The sequence below is a fragment of the Aspergillus japonicus genome, assembly GCF_003184785.1.
Source record: "Aspergillus japonicus CBS 114.51 unplaced genomic scaffold BO86scaffold_24, whole genome shotgun sequence".
NCBI lineage: Eukaryota > Fungi > Ascomycota > Eurotiomycetes > Eurotiales > Aspergillaceae > Aspergillus > Aspergillus japonicus.
Window position 1 is genome coordinate 120,266 of NW_020291661.1, and position 17,318 is coordinate 137,583.

A 17,318-nucleotide genomic window follows, 5' to 3' on the forward strand; every position below is an offset into this window, starting at 1 on the left:
CCGGGCACAGAATTCTTTTATAGATATCATATGCTTTATGCATAATCAGATTATGAATATATTGAGCTCAGCATTTACCAATGTATAATGAATAGTCAAAGACGTGACTAATTATCTAGATATACCAGTATAGTAGGGTTGTTGATAGATTCGAATAGCTTTGAAGATCTCCAATAGCAAACGAGTAACGGCCTCCTTTATATCCACAGGCCAAAGTAGGAACAGATTGTGATGTTCTGGACACCTCAAGTCGAGCATCCGTGGCTGTATGATACCATTCCGTGTCAAGCCCTTCCCAGTCTACCTCTGTCCCAGCCTCGGCCAGTTCTGCGAGGCTCATCCTCGAATCATCATGCCAATGTTGATGCAACTGATTCCTCATGCCAGGTAAGTTAACTTATATCACTTACTGTTACCAAAGCGAGCCTGCAAAAAGTCCCGAGCACTGGTCAGCGCAGCCTGTTCCCCCTTTCTGTCATTGGCTTGTGCTCTGTGGGCGGCCTGTTTCAAGGCCGTCGCAGTTTCTTTCTCTGTCGGGCCGGTACCGAAGTATTCCCCATCTCGCAATTGTGAAAAGATGAAGAAGCCACGGATACTCTCTAGCAAGGGGTGTCCCATTGTTTCCATCTCCATGGGAGATGAAAGGGCAACGAAACGAGCCTTCTTCCCAGTCACTGTAGGGATTCCGTTGTTGATTAGTCCTCAATCATTTACACATTAGAGAGACCGGGGGAAAGAAGTTGGGGATACACGCACGCGAAACGTAGGTATTCACAAAATCCGCGAATGACAAGAAGTCACTGATAGCCTGAATGGGGCGCAAGTTCCACCGGACTGGATTGAGAAACACCCCATGGACGATGTCGCCAAAGTCATTGTCGACGCTCAGGAAGGGTACGTGCTCTCGGCCGCCCCATAATGGTGCCCGACAGGTCAGCCAGCCCTCCTCGTCTGGTGTGACAGGAAAGCCTCCAAAGATGGCAGCCATCTGGGGCTCTAGAAAAGTTTCGAAGAACCAGCCGGGCATTATGGGGGTAACGGTCTCAAACCCGAGGCCTTGGGCAACATGCTGGACCTCGGCTTTTGCTGTACGTCCCCCGGACCCGTCAGTCTGACCAACCAGGACCTGAAAGATAGCACCTGTGTGCCATGACACGTACCGTCATTTGAGGGAACACTACACGCGCCACCACTCAGCTTGGCAGCCCAGGGTCCAGAGCTGTAGACCAAATGCTTGACGCCAGCTGCTGCCGCACCTCGAATGATACTCAACCCCAGGTCCCGATCGGTCCTATTTTCTGAAGCAAGTGACTAGAAGCAGGCGTCATGAGCTGCTGTCTTTATCTGTGGCACGAGGAACCCTTACCGGATCGTCTCCGTTCGTGTTCACAAAGGCACCCCAGCTACCCGAGAATGCCTGTTGTATCTGGCTGGTGTCGTAACCATCGGCCTCGACAATGACGGCCCCTTGCGCCTTCAACAACTGGGCCTTCTTACTCTCCGCATTCCGTGTGATACACCGAACCTCAAAAGATCGATTTCGGAGCAGTGATCGGGCGACAGAGCTCCCTTGATTCCCTTGGTGGTACGATCCAATTGTAAGCTGAGGCTGGACGTCAGTAGCTCGTGACCAACTCACCAGTGGCACCAAAGATTGTAATGATCTGCATTCTCATTTCATGTCCTACCGCCGATTCCGACGATGGCGTATCGAAGATAGGAACAGGGCCGATGGCTGGAGAGTTTCTGAGGAAATCATAAATGCGGTGGACAATGATCAGCTTAAAAAGGAGATTGAGTGAGCCTTAGGATTGTGCGTCATGATCAAGAATGTTTCTCCTGTGACATCAAGAATTTTGGGTAGATTGTATCCCTAGAACTTAAATCGGATGTAAGGAGTCCGGGCCGGTGAGGGATTTTAGGTGAAAGTCATTGTGGTGGACGTCAGGGGGGACGTCAAGGGGAATGAGCCTGCACATGCCCATATTTACCACACCGCATTGTCCAACTTGGCCCCAATATCATAAACCTTTATTACCGGCTCCTCAAAAATAGCAATTGAACGGCTACATTCCCTACCCTTTGAATTTTAGCTATCCTCCAGTCCTTGCAATTGAAGTCAACCAAGTGTGGCAATTGTTTACCTTTTGGCCTATGGCGCCTGCCCTCACACAGTCCCTAAACGGGGCGACACCGCAGGTCAAAGCTGCGCTCCATCACCTGGACGCAAACACCGTATCGATCGATGATATCATTCACTATCTGAAGCACCATGGGGGTGTTGTTGTCCAGAACCTCATCTCTGAAGAGATTCTTCAGGAAGTCGGGGCGGACATCAAGCCCTATTTTGATGCTCTTGTTGAACCTGGGTTCTTCTCCAGCAAGACACGGATCGTCACACGACTACCCAACAAGTCCATCGCTTTTGTGGAAAAGATATTCGGGAACCAGGTTTTCCAGGATATATGCGATCATTTTCTGACCTCGCACCATCGAGGCTGGTACGGCAATGAACAATACACCTACTCCCCACACCCAGTCTTCAACTCGGCCCTGGCCTTCTCGACGCTGCCGGGCAACGAAACCCAGAGTTTGCACCGCGAATGCATGGGGCAGCACAATAAGCTGCCGGCAATAGCACCAGAGGACTATCCAATCGGCAGAGACACGGTTTTGGGCATGTTCGTGGCTGACACGCGCACGACCCGCGAGAACGGGGCCACCCGCTTTATCCCCGGTTCACATCTTCAATCCACGCTCGACCCCCCAGACGAGAGCCAAACCGTCCCGGTGGAGATGAACCGCGGTGACGTTTTCCTGATGCTCGGAAGCTGCTATCACGGGGCGTCTGCAAACGTCAGTCAGGCTGAGGAGCGGATCTTGTATAGCACGTTCATGACCCAATCAACTCGTCGCCAGGTATGCTTAACCTTGATATACTCCTCTTATCCGCAAGTCAAAGCAATCTTTTCGCTAACTACTTGTCTCTTTCTGGTTCAGGAGGAGAATATCTACCTTAGCGTCCCTGTCGACCGAGTGCGGGTGTTCTCACCCCGCATGCAGAAGCGTCTCGGTTTTAGTGCAAGCGACCCGTTGTTTGGATGGGTCGATGTGAAAGATCCGCGCAAAGTCTTCAATCTTCCTGGCTTGAGTGAAGGGCAGCATATTGACGTATAAGGCTCTCTTCAACGGCGAGCTTTCATCTTCACCTGAAACTCTGTAAGCTAGCTTCAGGAACAGTTCCAATATAAGGCCCCTCTCTGAGTATAATTCTCAGGAACAGCTTACCCAACCTAGTGATATCATATGCCCAAGAATTGGAACTGGATTGTTCGACACTGCTCATACCGTCTTTGACTGCCACCTACCGCTTTCTGTTCTAAGCAATCTTGATATCATATGAACAATCATCTCACTACTAATATCAGGGATTCTCACAAGGGAGTTGAGATTGGAGAATTCGATTGACTCAATTCTGCCGGAGAGATTTTGGGTGAGATTTCCCACCAAGAACCCCACCTACAATCTTATAGCACCGTATCATGTAGCTCCTTTAATTTCGGCTCCATCATGGCGCCAGGGCTATCATGGCGCCAGATCTAGGCCTGCTGGAGAGAGTAATGGAACCCTCGTTTCGGTAGAACAGTAAAGGTTGTCAAAAGAGTCCTCTATTCACTCGCCCCTGTACATTTCAACAAGGGGCTGTCCAGCGTGTGGGTCATCGTTATCTGAGTTCACAAATTAGGTCATCTTGCCCACCGCTGCTCTTGCCCTTACTTTGAATGGCAGTAGGAATCTTTTTTTGGGTATGTAGGAGAGGCAAAAGGTGGTACGTTCTCAGTGCACCCTTACTGTTCTATGTACCTTTCAATATGAACCTATTTGCAGACAACGTATTTTGCTTCCTCTGCTAATACCAGATCATGTTGGCTTGTCTGTGCAGCAGCCCCTGAGTTTTATCAGCATTGCACATGGCTTCAAAGCCAGCTACCCTTTGGTACTCTATCCGTGCGCATAGGCTATTCCACGTTTCTTAAGATCTCTTTTAGAGAGATGATAGAATCTTAACGCAAGGTAGGAAACCATGAGCGTACCCCGCCTCATCATACCCTGATCAAGATCTTAATTCCCTTTAATCTATTCCCTGAGACATTTACAGTGGCTGCCACGACGCAGTGGCTGCCACGACGGGTCAATGTTCCCCACTACCGACTACCACTTCCTGCTTTATGCCCTGGTTCAAATTTGTTTAACATGTCAAGTACGGCTACGGCTACCCAAACTAAAGAACAAGAAGATTTCTACAAATCTTGCTAGAAAGCTATAATTTTTTTTCTGCATGCTTTTGCGACTTCAAATGCTTATTCTACCGATTTACCAGGAAGGGCTCCAAAATTAAAAAAATCTTACGACGTAAGGCTCTCTTTATTTCAGTCCTTTATTATAGTACCTATTAGGAAACGTACTGGGTAAGGTTTTGATAGCTTAATACAGAGTCAACATTAGGTTCGTTGGCTTAGATCTGATACTGTAAATATCAAGTAGAGCAGCGGAAATCAACCCAATTTCGCCAGATACTTATAATTTTAAAATCCTACGATGTGCTGCAGATCTTGTGGATATTCTGTCTCAAATACAGGTACTACTAAGGCTAGTGTTCTGCTCTTTTCCACTAATGGTATAAGCTATTACTGGAATATGTCCTTTCATGCATGTATCGTGCCAAGTAGTAGACCAATTGTTACATTTCTTATAAAAGTCTGCTCATACTTGTAATATTCCTCTTTCGGTGGTTTTTGTCAAGACAAACGTCTCTAGGACATATGGAAACACGAGGCACTGTTACAACAGCTCACCACAGAAGCCCCTACGTAGCTAGCCGCAATGGACGGGCTGAGACCGACGGGCGCTTTAGGTTGAAAGAACTCGAAGAGAGCTTGAATTGGAATGAATAGCACTGCATTGAATACTACAGCTCACTACTAGCCCCGGCTCAGAACCTCAACCAACCTCCCGTTTTAGGACACGATCTAAACCCCAAAGCGGTAGGTCTCAAGCCCAATCTGAAACTTGAGACCGAAAGCATTCAACGCCTCGACGTCATCGTCCTTCACCTTCCCGAACTCGCTTCGACCCTTATATTTGAAGAGCACCGGCGGGTCGCTCTCATACAAGGGCTCGATTTACAAGCGACAAATATCCTCAGTGCCGAGAACTCCGAACAGTAGCTGATCACGGTATTCGGGACGCTTACAGAAACTCTGCCATTGATCCTGGAGGATCTGTACGGCCGTCGCCCAATCTTGGGTGAGAGGCCTGGGGTCCTTAAGCTCAATGAACACCCCACAGCGCATATCGGTGTATGCGGCTGCGAACTCTACCTCCCCAAATTGCGTAAGCTGCTTGGAGCAGTCTGTCGACCGCCACTGGCCGTTTGTGCCTGGGACGATGAACATTTTGGGAGGTCTTTGGAATCGATGTTCTTGCCTTTTTTTGGGGGGGGGGATGTGCACGAGATGGAGTATCGAGTCGCGTGGGCTTGGTGAGTTGATGATGCCGCAAATCGGGGGAGACGATGGGTCCTATTTATGCTGTGCGGGGTATCGCTTGGAGGGTCCCTGTGATTTTTTTTGTCCTTTGTTGGGACAGATATTGTACTCGCGAGTTGAAAAGAGATCTTAAGCAACGCGCTGCGGATAAAGGGCTTTGTTAAGACTATACAGCTCTTTCGGCCGTTCATGCTCACTATAAGCCGTCTCGAGCGAATGGGAATTGGTGCTTAAAGCCCTATTGAGAGATGCCTGCTTATGCGAGAGTTGATTTCGCCCAGTAAAGACCGATGATGTGTGAAACAAAGGATCATGTATGCTTGGCCTTCTCTCAAGAGGCTTTAGGCTGAGGCCCGACGTCGGGCGATTATTTTGCTGAGTAGGTAAAGCAGGAGAAGATTATTTTGGCCTAGTATCAATGAAATTTATGACTATACAGCTGGATAGAAATCAATCTTTTCTCTACTAGTACCTAACCTCTTTTCTGATCTTTTATAGGCGAAGACTAAGGAAATAATAATTTCAAAGTATGTTTGTTGCCCGAGCTGCCTCCAGAGCCTTGACGGGCGGCATGACGATTGCAATCGGCTTCTCTTTATGCCACGGCTTGTAGGGCAAGCACCAATGACAATGACAATGTCTGATGAGCAGGATCTGAGTCGCTTTACCACATCGGCGTCTTACTTTCCATGCCGCCATATGCACTAACTGCAAGCCATTGTGTCACACCCGCCTCCGTGGGGGAAGGATGGCACGCGACGTTTACCCCCGTCTGCGTTCCACCATGCCTGGTAGGTAGATACATGAATCACTCAGCGAATCAGAAGTCAAGGCTATTCTATAGCAAAATTGCTGCACAACGTATATATCCTCCACATTTAGGGGATAACTTTGGCATCCATTATGAAGGATTTAGTGCTGCTTTTAATTCTTCCTTATGATGCTTTCAAAAGATATTGACGACTATTTTGAGGCTTTTGAGGAGAGGTACTGGAACTTATCCTTGATTTTCTTGGTGGTTGGTTGGTTGGTTGGTTGGTTGAACTAGCTACGTTCCCGCATATAAACAGAAGGAAAAGACCTTTGGAGTCACGTGGCCGGATTAGCAACGCTGCTAGATATAACCCTCGAAAAAGTACGTGGCCAAGGAGCTACGATGACTATAGCTCCCCAGGCTCCCGCGTGACTACCTCATCCATCTCTCCTTTCGACACATCAAGTCCAAGGCCCGAGGCCGGAGACCCATCCAAGCAGGTCCGCAGAAAGGCTAAAAACACCTCCGGGTCAGCATCATCCGCGAGGGGCGCAAACTCGCTGCGATCCTTGTACTCCAAGCGCTGCGGCGGGCCGTCCTGAGCCGGGGACTCGGTGTAGAAGCGACAGGAATCCCTGGTCGATAGAATTCCACCCAGCGGCTTCCCGTGGGGTTGCGGATACTGCTGCTGCCGCTGCTGCTGCCGCTGCCGCTTACCCTGCCATTGATCCTCGAGGATCTGGGTGGCAGGCGCCCAATCGTCCCTAAGAAGCCTAGGGTCCTTGATGTGGATCACCACGACGGTAACATGGTCGCCGTGCAGGGTGCCGATGTCTACCTCGCCTAGCTCGGTGAACTGGGTGAATGTGTCCGGGATGTTGAGCATCTTGGCGCGTGTTCGTGTTCGTGTTCGAAGTATTCGGATGTGCATGGAACGAAGTATAAGGGGTCAGTGGAGTTGAGTATTTGGTGGTTTTAGTTAATCGAGAGCCATTGGTCTTGATTTATATAGTTCTGCTTTGGGGGTTAAGAGTGTTCTTTGTTCGGGCCTTCTATGGCATTTGCCGGGGACTGAAGGAGACTTAGGTTAAGCACAAAGGCCTTTGTTCGAAGCATAACAACTGGTGAGTCGGGGTTGTCATCGCAATTCGTCTTTGGTTGAGAGATATGATATACAACACCCTTCTATAAATAGGCTGGAGGGCTTTATATGGGGTAGTAGAGATGTGATCATTCCTGTATATACAAGGATTATAGATGGTTGGTCCTTTTTAAAGAGGCTTCATGCCGAGGCCCAACGTGTGGGCCCGGATGCCTTGTCAAAGGCTTAGCGATTATATCGGTATCCCAAGATCTGATCCTCTTGTTAGTGGTTGTTGACAGTTCGTTTTGCTGTGCTCATATAGGGTAAGAAGATGTGGCCAACTAGCCCGAATCAAAGAGAACAATTCCAGAGCCTGGGGACATGAGATATTAGCACGACAGTACTAGATCCCAGTTCTCTCCCATTCTGAATGAAGACTAAGTGGACGGGAATGACTTGAGCACTTTTATCGGCGATATTGAAGTCTAAGGGTAGGCTCTGGAACGTGTTCTCTTGATTTTCTTGGTGGTTGGGTTGGTTGTTGTAACTACTATAGCTACGTTCCCGCACGTAAACAAGTGGGAAAAGGCCTTTGGAATCACGTGGCCGGATAAGCGACGCTGACAACTTGCTCATGGACGGGGTGGTGAATAGAGATGAGGAGAGTGATATATACTTTACACACTCGATGATTGAAAATTATAACTCTTTCGGGTGAACTATATTTGCCGGTGGGCATAAGTAGCATACGATTCGCAGGAAGCTATATTATACTTGCGAAACGCGATAGTCTTAAGATAAACCCGGGCTAATCCGGCATGACATGGCCGGGGGTCTCTACTGCATTCTCAATACCTCATACAATCCTTGAGGGCTAATATCTTCTTGACGATGCCTAGTAATCGAAATGCCGGTAATGACGACTTCATGTTGCAGAACCTCAGCTGATACGGTGTATTACTACTAGCCCGAACGACAGGAATTGGTTTCCGCTGACGCCCGTCATGATTATTATCATCTTGACATAGTGAGTCAGGAAAGACTTTTTCAGCACACCACCATCTTTTCTTCCTTCAACCATCCTCACAAGGCGTCGCCGCTTGAGTATACGCTATCAGCAAACAGAACATCTCATCTTCCAACACATTTCCTATTCTTGCAACAACCGTACATTCAAAATGTCACAACCCAGCAACTCCGATCGGTCAGGCACGATCAGTCTGTTTGTTACTTGGCTGTTTACCGTGAGCATATTGATAGAGGTTGCCCTCAGTTTGCTGCTGATGATTTCCCCCCAGTAAGTAGTTTGCACCTCTCACAATGCAAGACCCCAAGGACGTAAAGAATATGTGGGTGCTAACAAGCGAGCTGCTTAGATACTTCCTCTGCGAAGCCGCCTGCGCCACCGGGGCCCAGACCCAGGCCACTTGGTATGGACTGACAGCTGTTGAGGCTGTTGTCGATGAATGGGGCCGTGTGATAGTTGTGTTCCAGCAATAGCTGGATTGAATCCAATTAGCGGTGTGAGGAGGAGGAAGAAGAAGAAAGTGATAGCGCTGTACGACAGACGGTCACTGCTGTTGCTCTCTGGAAGGCTGCACTTGGTTTGCATAACAAAGCAGGCGTTGGTTGCTTGGTTTGAGATAGCTTGGTTCTACTTATTGCTAAAATAAAGCCCTTCATCAACCGTTTGGTCGTAAATGGCCTTTTGGATCATTTTTATTGCAGTATTTTATCATCGCTTGCGGTGAAGAGTTAAACAGGTGAAGAATAATTGTCCAGAACCAGTACCCTTCCCATAAGAGACTCGTCGAATCTCAACTCCCAGCCTCGGCCTCGACCTCAACCTCGGTCTCATCCCCCAAATCATCGAAGAATGCTTCAAAGGCAGCCTGGAAATCCTGATAATTCTGTTCCAGATGCATTTCAACAAACTTATCTACACCCTTGTACTCCCAGCACAGCGGCTGGCCACAGTCCCCAGTTTCCAGGGGGCCCTCGATGAACATGCGTATACACCCCCTGGCAACGAGAACGCCACCCAGCTGCCTGCTGCTAAGCGCTGGGGATTTGAGACGGCGGTCCCGCCAGACATTCTGCAAGATCTGCAGGGCCAGCGCCCACTCGTCGGCGATCAGCTCGGGATAATCCACATTCTCGAGACGTAGGATTGCAATCGAGCATACATCTAAGCCGGGCAAATCCTCCACCTCGGTGAACATGGGGGTATGGTCGGTATTGTCCTCAGGCTGTGCCATTGTTATGGAGGGTTTCGACGTGATTGGACTATCTGGGTCTGAAGGGGTCGAGAGAACAATGGAGGATGGTATACATGGATTATGAAAGTCTTGTCCGGGATTAGCAGCTGGTGGCTCATTTTATATCTGCTCTTGGAAGTAAACAAGTATGCTTTTTTTTCTAGTTGAGGACAAAGGCAAATGGCGAGCTGAGAGAAATCTTCCCTACATGGTATCGCAGATAAAGGTTTGTTTAGGGAAGGCTCCCATATTGCATAAGAGGACAAAGAATGGAACTGAATCAAGCAGAACAGTATACTGTGAGGACCTTGATAGGATTTTCAATCAACTAATGGGAGAATGTGCCGTCTTCCGAGTAGCCGCAATGGGCTTCCGTACCCTAGCCGGCTCGGGCCGCCGGATTACCTTCCACCCGTCTGATTCTCGGAGTGGGAGAGCGCCCGTGCCGCCGGAACCGGAACGGCTGTATATCGCCAATATTGACTGGAACCTATTTCTTATGCTCCAGTCCGCTACACATGTCTAGCTAGCTGTTGCTGTCAACGGATGCATGCGCTGCTTCTTTTGACTTCTCAGGAGTATTGACAATACTCAGGATCTATTCTAGGCAATACAAACGTCACAACGGCATGGCAGATCTATTCACTCCGGGAGATCTCAATCACGATCTTCTGAGCCGACACCCCCTGGCGCAACATATCGATTCCTTCTTGAACCTTCTCCAGCCCACCAGGCACGATACGAGGATCCGGCTTTGCCTGGAACTTCCCCGCTGCCAAGGCTTCAGGAATGAACTTTCGCCACACTGCATTGCCCACGTCCAGATTCACCATTCCCGGATCCAGACCGTTCACTTGCAGAATATCCGTTAGCATACATACTGGTTTTGATGATGCAAATAGAAAATTATCAGACTCACCAAAGACTGCCCTCACGTTCTGCGGCAGCCCACCCTGCGGCCATAACATCACCGGGAGCGTTCCTCCGCCTATCCTACCCACGAGCTCACCACATTTCGCCTGAGTGTCTGGACTTCCGATGCAATCCACAACATAATCACCTGGTTGCAAGACACTCGCCATCTGGTCAATCACGCTGGGCGCCCGATGATCGAAGACCTGCGAGGCGCCGAGACTCCGGACAAGATCGTGGTTGGCCTGACTAGCAGTCGCCACCACTTCGAGTCCCGATGCGACCGCCAGTTGAATAGCCGAACTTCCAACCGATGAACTGCCACCCCAGATCACAATGCGCTTACCCGTACTCTTAGGACTTAGAGAAGGGAAAGGAAGGTCCAGCTGCACGTAGAGAGCACTGGCGGCGGTGGACACTGACAGAGGCAGCACGGCCGCATTGGCTAGCGGCAGGGAGTCCGGGATTTCGGCGACGAGAATCTCGCGGACGGTGGTGTAAAGCTGGAAGCCCGCGTTTGTGACTTTGCGCGTGAGTAACGAGTCACAGTGCCTTTTTTCGATTGGTTTAGTATTCATTCACTGCTCTCTATGTTTGAGTTCAAGAAGAGAGCGTTAGGTTGAACCCACCCGATTACTCTCTGCCCGACTTTGAATTGCGTCACCTCGGAGCCAAGCTGCACAATGGTCCCTGCAACATCAGTGCCCCAGATAAATGGATACTCGAGCTCAAAGTATGGTGTGTCTTGCATCTGCATAGTCAAACTCGCTTCAGTATTGCTGGCCTGTGAAAACACCTATCTTCTTTCAAGGGCGTTTTGCTCACCTTCCAATCGGTCGGATTGACCGCCGCATAGGCTACTTTGATGACAATCTCATGCTCATTAGGGCTGGGAGTTGGTCCCGGGCCGACCTGGAGGGATCTTGTTCGGGCCTTGGGTTGCCATGCAGCTTGGTTGATTAAGGATGCCATTATTTTGGATTGAGGGGCGTAGCGGGATGGATACTGAAAAAATACTGAAGTGCGAGGATGAATCTTGTATACATACGATGAATGAGGTAATCTATATATGCGCCGTGATCTGCCGGGCTCTGGCATTGGTAATGCTATATCGTATTGTTGATGGTGATTAATCACGAAAGGATGCTGATCGCTAAGCATGGCAGGTTGATTTGTCAGGCTCACGCCAGAGTGCGATCTGGTTGCACCTTCCGAAACATTGTGCTTGAAATGGAGTAGCGCGAATAGAAGATCTAATACAATGTGCACCTTATGGTACTCTGTGAGAGGCCATAGCCAACAGCTCTGGTCCAGCCCTACCCGGTGTAGGACAACAATGGCTGTGTCCTTATCTTAGCGACAGTTCCCTTGCTTTCCCAAGAAGGTTACCCCAGTTTTGGTTTTAGTTAAAAAGAAAAAGAAAAGAAACGAAAAATAGGAGCCAAAAGGAGGATTGAAAAAAAGCCCCAGAGATCAAGTCTCAGATTTGAAAGCACAAAACAAATAAAACTAGGAAATCAGAATGTGATCGGGTATCCAACAACCAAAGCATGGTTTATTTGGACTGGGCGTCAGTCTACCTTGCGACACCAAAAAAAAGAGACCTCCTCAACACCAAAGATAAACGAGCAAATTGCCCTCCTCCAGAACCCTTTCTGTGAACAGCGTCACCGAAAGAAGAGCACATCGCGCAGCCACCAAACCAGAACCACTCCTGGGATCACACAGACTACTCTGACCTCCCCTCCCCCCGAAACCTCAACGCCTCCACCTCCTGCTTTCCTCCCTGCCTTCCGGTCCCTTCAACTTTCTCACTCCAGAGACCCCTTTCTCTTCATCCTTCACCACCAGCTCCCGAGGAGCAACCTGCTTGACGGACGGAGCACCCACCAACACCCGCCATAGAGCCTTCCCCGCCCGCTCAACACATACCACCCCAACCCAAGCAAGTTGAGCCACGCCAGACCCAGTAGGACCTTGAACCACCACGTGACCATCCACTGGTCCGCCGTGTCCGGGTTAATCCCCCCCTTATCCATCTCTTCGTAGATGAATGCCATAATCCGCGCCATCTCGGGCGTCCACTGGTCGGCCAGATCCTCCCTCCCGGTAGGCGGGAACGCGGTCCAGGCGCGGAGCCCCAATGCACGGGCGTCAAGGGTGGTGGTCATGGCCAAATCCAGGCCAAGGACGACCAACATGAATAGCATAATGGAGAACATGGTGAGCATGCAGAGGAGGACGCAGGCAGAGAGGAGGTCGCGAAGCCATAGTACGCTGCAAATCAGGAACAGAACGGCGGATTTGTGGGAGTGTTGGTTTTGGGGGCTCTGGAGGGAGTTGACGATCCAGGCGATGATTTCGGCGGTAGTGGTGGTGGTGGTGGTGGTAGGGTGGGAATTATTCGGGTGGATGTAGTTAGGCGGAAGTGGACAATCGAGCGGCACACAAGAAAGATGAAGAGACTGGCCGAGGCGAGGTGGTCGACGATGTTGGGCGTGATGCCGGGGCTGGAGTTGGCGACTACCACGAGACTGAACACATGAACTATCCAGGAGGCGAGAATGACGGCGGAGAGGGCTCTATAGGCCTTTTTGAGGCGGTGGAAAACCATCCTTATTGACATTGTTGCCGAGGACGTGCGTGGATGAGGAATGTGTGAGGGAGAAATTTCGGATCTATGATATTGGGGAAGATATACTCGATTGTTGTTATTCTAATTCAGTTGGTGGCTTTTCAGGAACAGGCAGCCGATCCCCTGACACTGGGCAGAACCATGGATGGTGGGTTGAACTACGGACTTTAGCGTCAGGGTTTCGGGGTCCACCAAGAGCTTTCGTATGCTGATATTTTGGACACACAGTGACGCCCTGTAAAAGAATAACGTTGAAATCATTGTGGGTATTGTAGCAAGTTCAATTTGAGTCAATCTGTATCTGTGCTCATTGGAGACTTAGTTTATTGGTTCATTTCTATTCGTATTGTGTTTGTTAATTGTTGTTGTTTTTGTTGAGAAGACCGAACGATAAGGCCAGACCCCAGTTGTATAATATATAAGCGTGCGGCGGAGGTCTAGCAAATTGCCTTACAGAAGCACTTCTGTTTGGTTTGTGATGATGAAGCTCCAGAAGAAGAAAGTTTTTGTATTTGATCCCTTCCTTTCTCCATGTCACTATCTGCCAATCTACAGTACATACATCCCACCATCAAGATCGACAACATCGAGCTAAAATCGGTGGACCGGAAGATGGCAGTTGTCGTTGACCGTCACGAGGCGTTTGCCAGACACTTTGGCGCGATAGTCCAACATCAATTGGGGCTGTGGTTTAGTGGTATAATATTCCCTTAGCATGGGAGAGGTCCGGGGTTCGATTCCCCGCAGCTCCATATTTTTTTAGTTATTGCTTTTGCTGGCTTGATCAACATCCACAAAGTTGACTCATGTTCTTCGGGACGGGGAAGAGAGAGTGGGTCCGTTCCGTGAGCGAGCCCTAATCCCGTCAGTGCCGAAGACAGGAGTAGCAGCTTTTCATAGCCGTCGAAAATGGTCCTCTCCGGAGTGCCCATTCCACTCTCGAACTAGACTTCCATTGAGCGGCAAGAATCAAGAGACGAGCCGACTCACAGTCAATCACCACATTAAGGATACCCCTTTGGAAATCGCCACCATGGAAGGACCCATCTCCCCCCGATGCGCTGGGGTAAGGGGATATTTCGAGATCTAGTCCCCAAGCTAGTAATTGATCCAAGTCGTGCCACCACTCATTTCATAGCCTATGAGATCATTGCCGGGTATGGGGCGCCAGATGATGAAGACAATGGGGGACCCGAACTCGGTGGGAATAGCTCTCAGCCCGATACCATACCCTTGGAGGGAATTGAAGTCTTACCCGCCAGGAATGTCCATGAGAAAGGGTCGGAAGCACTGTGTGCTGCCCGGGCATCTATTATGAACCTTCTCATCCGGCCATGACACTGACACAAGCGGACTATGAGTTTGTCTGTCGAGCAGAAGATACACTCGCAGTTAAAAAGGTCCACACGCACACTCGCCACCCAGTTGGTTCCCTCGGGTATTAAGTCTCCAGATTTTCAGGTTACTAGGAGGGTTACAGGAAACGATTCAGAAGTCCTGGACCGGAGTCCGGGACGATTGATGCCTACCATAGTCATGGTCGCTGCGTCAAGGGCTTGACAGGATGGGAGGACGGTATGGTGATTGTAGGTGGGGAGAATGACGACAAGATAAGCTAGTTACCGAAATTGAGGAGGTTCATGCACCCCCGCCATTAGCTCCCTTGCTTCATGACTAGGTACTGTATTGTTGACATGTGAGGAGCCACTACCCTCCTCGAGTCCTCTTTTGCAAGTATGCCGGCGAAACCTTGTTATTGATGGTCGTTCTGGTCGTAGATAGCGCACACGGCCGAGAGACGTACACATGTGGGTTTTGCTCCGAGGTTAGCCTTGCATATGCCTCTGTCTGTATTGTGTTCCGCTTCGTCGTAGGGTTGGACGGTTACCGTTGTTGATCAGGGATCGAATCTTCGTCCACAACCCCAGGGAAATAGGTACCCCAGCATAGCTACCAAGGTTGTCAAGAACCAATGCGAGTTGTAAGACTGAGAGGACATGGTGAAGGATGAAAGTCAGGGGAGGATGAAAGTCCCTGCTTTGTGATATCCTTATGGACGTACACATGGCAGAGTTGAAGAGTATAGAAAGGAAGTGGTGGCTGGGACTAGGCTTCTGTATTGATTTTATTTTCGAGTTCGACAGGGTGAACCTATACGTAATCATCACTTGTGAGGACGGAAAATGACATTATGTTGCTGTTTGATGACAGAGTATTTATCAAAGTACAGCTTTGCGTTATTGAAATACAGCAGCCGATAGGGTCTGCAGTGATGAATGATCCTACAGAGACTTTCGAATGCGTGAGAGGGAAGTTGGTAGTTAGGGCTAAGGTAAACACTAGCTTTCTACGCCCGCAGATATCTACAAGTAATCAAAATGCCCAATACCGCAACAATTCCCCAAGGTAGCACAGTCAAGCCCAACCCCCACCCTCGCAGACCTTGATTACCTTACATCCCGGAGATAATGTTATTCAGACACCTCCTAAGGGTCGAGGCGGCGTAATCTGGCCCATCCCTTCTCGACCAGGGCTCGCGCCGAGATCCTCCATTCCACGAGAATCACACACATAACCAGTAAGGGCACCGTGATGGCCACCTAGATCCAAATATCCAGGGGGCCCCTGTCCAAACTGCTTGAAGTTCATCCCGAACACTGAAGTCACGAAAGAAATTGGGAGGAAGATGAAGGTCAAGCGGTTGGTCAGCTTAGTTAACTCGCCGACCAGCCGCGAGTCCTCCGCCGTGCGCTTGGATTCCGCGATGGAGAAGTTGCCCATGATCGTCGCCTTTCCGCTGTCACACAGCTCAATCAATACTTGAGCCTCTGCGACGAGGAAGTCCAGGTCACGCCGTTTCAGGGTCAACATTCTTTCCCGTGAAGGGAATATCTGATGGGTTCGTGGAGCTCCGAGGGGGTTTCCGGGACAGTTGGGGTCCAGCGCCTGGCCCAGTGCGCAGAAGTGCGCAGCCCATCGGACCAGGACATTCTTCGTGTATTCGAGATCTCTTCCATGTTCAATGACGCCACGTCTTTGGTCTGGGTGCGATGTGTGGCCTGCATGATGTCTTTGCGCAGCATGTTCAGGTACTGCATTGCCGCGGCGGAATGGAAGGTGAACAACTCTTCCAGCGCGAGAACAGGGTCCTGCTGCACGGCACTCCGCTCAAGAGTGTGTCCGTAGTCACTGGCTAAGACCGACAAGGCTTGCACGCTACCCCCAGGACGGCGAGAGGCCTTGCTTCGCGATTGCCGGGGCGGAGGGTCGAGGTGCTTCTCGAAGAACACCGGACAGCACTCGAGAGCACTGGCCAGTTCCGGAAACCGTTCACGGCGGGGATCGGCATATAGTTGGAAATATCATCGCTAGCTGCATCGCTCCATACAAGGACTGGGAGTTTGACACCATGTATAAGCTTCCGTCTTTTCTACTTTCGAAACACGCACAATACATGAGCAGTGTGCTCCCTTACTCTTCGATGCTTCGCCGTTTGTCTGCACACAAACGGTAATGGCATGCTCCAGCACCATCGCCTCGCCACTATGAATATTGACCCCGCGCACAATCGTCTGACCCGCGGGAGTCTCTGTGCGCCCGAAGAAGCTCTTGGACCTTTGTCGCAGGAGCTCCGCACATGCGAAGCGAGCCTGCTGTAGATCGTCCGCCGGAATGAACCGGCCCTCATGCCCAGTGAACACGATACATGGCACCACGAGCTGGATGAACTGCTGGGATCGGGAGGGTATACTGGGGACAAGCGTACCAGTCTCTCTGCCCGGTCGGCAAGAAGTCGAGATGCCTGTGTAGGAATCGATGATCAATTCCGTAGCGCATCACCACCGCATTCAGCCACTGCGGGGAAGGATATCCGGTGAGGAAGGCGAGTTCAGCCTGTTGATCTTGTCCAGTGCCCTGAAAGTGAGAAATGTCGTTATATACCCGGGGCTCTGCCCTCCCAGCACTGGCAAGAGAGTACGAGTAGATAAAGTCGTTGTCGCTCCGCGTAGATGAGACGCCTTCTCGATTGGGGAAATATTGTCCAAAGTCCAGTCTGTTCAGTCTTGGGAATTGGTCTGCGAGGCTGGCAAAGAGCTGTACCATGAGCTCGTCGCACTTTGCAAGG

At 50.0% G+C, this 17,318-nt stretch overlaps 9 protein-coding genes and 1 non-coding gene across 10 annotated transcripts; 3 read left to right on the plus strand and 7 right to left on the minus strand.

The window, feature by feature from the left end:
- Positions 1-402: 402 nt before the first annotated feature.
- BO86DRAFT_430203 (NAD(P)-binding protein) lies at positions 403-1,733 on the minus strand (the record flags this gene model as incomplete). The annotated part of the gene is made up of 5 exons (XM_025675686.1): positions 1,640-1,733; positions 1,367-1,578; positions 1,161-1,311; positions 757-1,086; positions 403-674 (listed from the first exon to the last, which is right to left on the minus strand). Exons 1-5 carry the CDS (start codon positions 1,674-1,676, stop codon positions 403-405), a joined length of 1,002 nt encoding a protein of 333 aa, XP_025527648.1. The 5' UTR covers positions 1,677-1,733.
- Positions 1,734-2,125: 392 nt separating this feature from the next.
- BO86DRAFT_430207 (phytanoyl-CoA dioxygenase family protein) lies at positions 2,126-3,438 on the plus strand. Its single transcript, XM_025675687.1, has 2 exons — positions 2,126-2,919; positions 3,001-3,438. Exons 1-2 carry the CDS (start codon positions 2,155-2,157, stop codon positions 3,175-3,177), a joined length of 942 nt encoding a protein of 313 aa, XP_025527649.1. The 5' UTR covers positions 2,126-2,154; the 3' UTR covers positions 3,178-3,438.
- Positions 3,439-5,030: 1,592 nt separating this feature from the next.
- Positions 5,031-5,456, minus strand: BO86DRAFT_399592 (uncharacterized protein; the record flags this gene model as incomplete). The annotated part of the gene is made up of 2 exons (XM_025673642.1): positions 5,031-5,127; positions 5,188-5,456. 2 exons carry the CDS (start codon positions 5,454-5,456, stop codon positions 5,031-5,033), a joined length of 366 nt encoding a protein of 121 aa, XP_025527650.1.
- Positions 5,457-6,709: 1,253 nt separating this feature from the next.
- Positions 6,710-7,189, minus strand: BO86DRAFT_379299 (uncharacterized protein; the record flags this gene model as incomplete). Its single annotated transcript, XM_025670670.1, has 1 exon — positions 6,710-7,189. One exon carries the CDS (start codon positions 7,187-7,189, stop codon positions 6,710-6,712), a length of 480 nt encoding a protein of 159 aa, XP_025527651.1.
- A 1,376-nt stretch (positions 7,190-8,565) lies between these two features.
- BO86DRAFT_399594 (uncharacterized protein) lies at positions 8,566-8,887 on the plus strand (the record flags this gene model as incomplete). The annotated part of the gene is made up of 2 exons (XM_025673643.1): positions 8,566-8,684; positions 8,764-8,887. The coding sequence occupies 2 exons, from the start codon at positions 8,566-8,568 to the stop codon at positions 8,885-8,887; spliced, it is 243 nt and encodes an 80-aa protein (XP_025527652.1).
- A 214-nt stretch (positions 8,888-9,101) lies between these two features.
- On the minus strand, positions 9,102-9,917 carry BO86DRAFT_389263 (uncharacterized protein). The gene has a single exon (XM_025672086.1). The coding sequence runs from the start codon at positions 9,643-9,645 to the stop codon at positions 9,205-9,207; it is 441 nt and encodes a 146-aa protein (XP_025527653.1). The 5' UTR covers positions 9,646-9,917; the 3' UTR covers positions 9,102-9,204.
- A 265-nt stretch (positions 9,918-10,182) lies between these two features.
- BO86DRAFT_92284 (zinc-binding alcohol dehydrogenase family protein) lies at positions 10,183-11,633 on the minus strand. The gene has a single exon (XM_025677806.1). The coding sequence runs from the start codon at positions 11,133-11,135 to the stop codon at positions 10,284-10,286; it is 852 nt and encodes a 283-aa protein (XP_025527654.1). The 5' UTR covers positions 11,136-11,633; the 3' UTR covers positions 10,183-10,283.
- Positions 11,634-12,398: 765 nt separating this feature from the next.
- BO86DRAFT_409864 (uncharacterized protein) lies at positions 12,399-13,211 on the minus strand (the record flags this gene model as incomplete). Its single annotated transcript, XM_025674446.1, has 3 exons — positions 13,007-13,211; positions 12,490-12,887; positions 12,399-12,423 (listed from the first exon to the last, which is right to left on the minus strand). Exons 1-3 carry the CDS (start codon positions 13,181-13,183, stop codon positions 12,399-12,401), a joined length of 600 nt encoding a protein of 199 aa, XP_025527655.1. The 5' UTR covers positions 13,184-13,211.
- A 661-nt stretch (positions 13,212-13,872) lies between these two features.
- BO86DRAFT_t135 lies at positions 13,873-13,944 on the plus strand. Its single transcript has one exon. It is a non-coding gene; the product is annotated as a tRNA-Ala (tRNA).
- A 1,723-nt stretch (positions 13,945-15,667) lies between these two features.
- On the minus strand, positions 15,668-17,296 carry BO86DRAFT_399598 (uncharacterized protein; the record flags this gene model as incomplete). Its single annotated transcript, XM_025673644.1, has 4 exons — positions 15,668-16,251; positions 16,397-16,585; positions 16,668-16,923; positions 17,033-17,296. 4 exons carry the CDS (start codon positions 17,294-17,296, stop codon positions 15,668-15,670), a joined length of 1,293 nt encoding a protein of 430 aa, XP_025527656.1.
- Between the last annotated feature and the right edge of the window lie 22 nt (positions 17,297-17,318).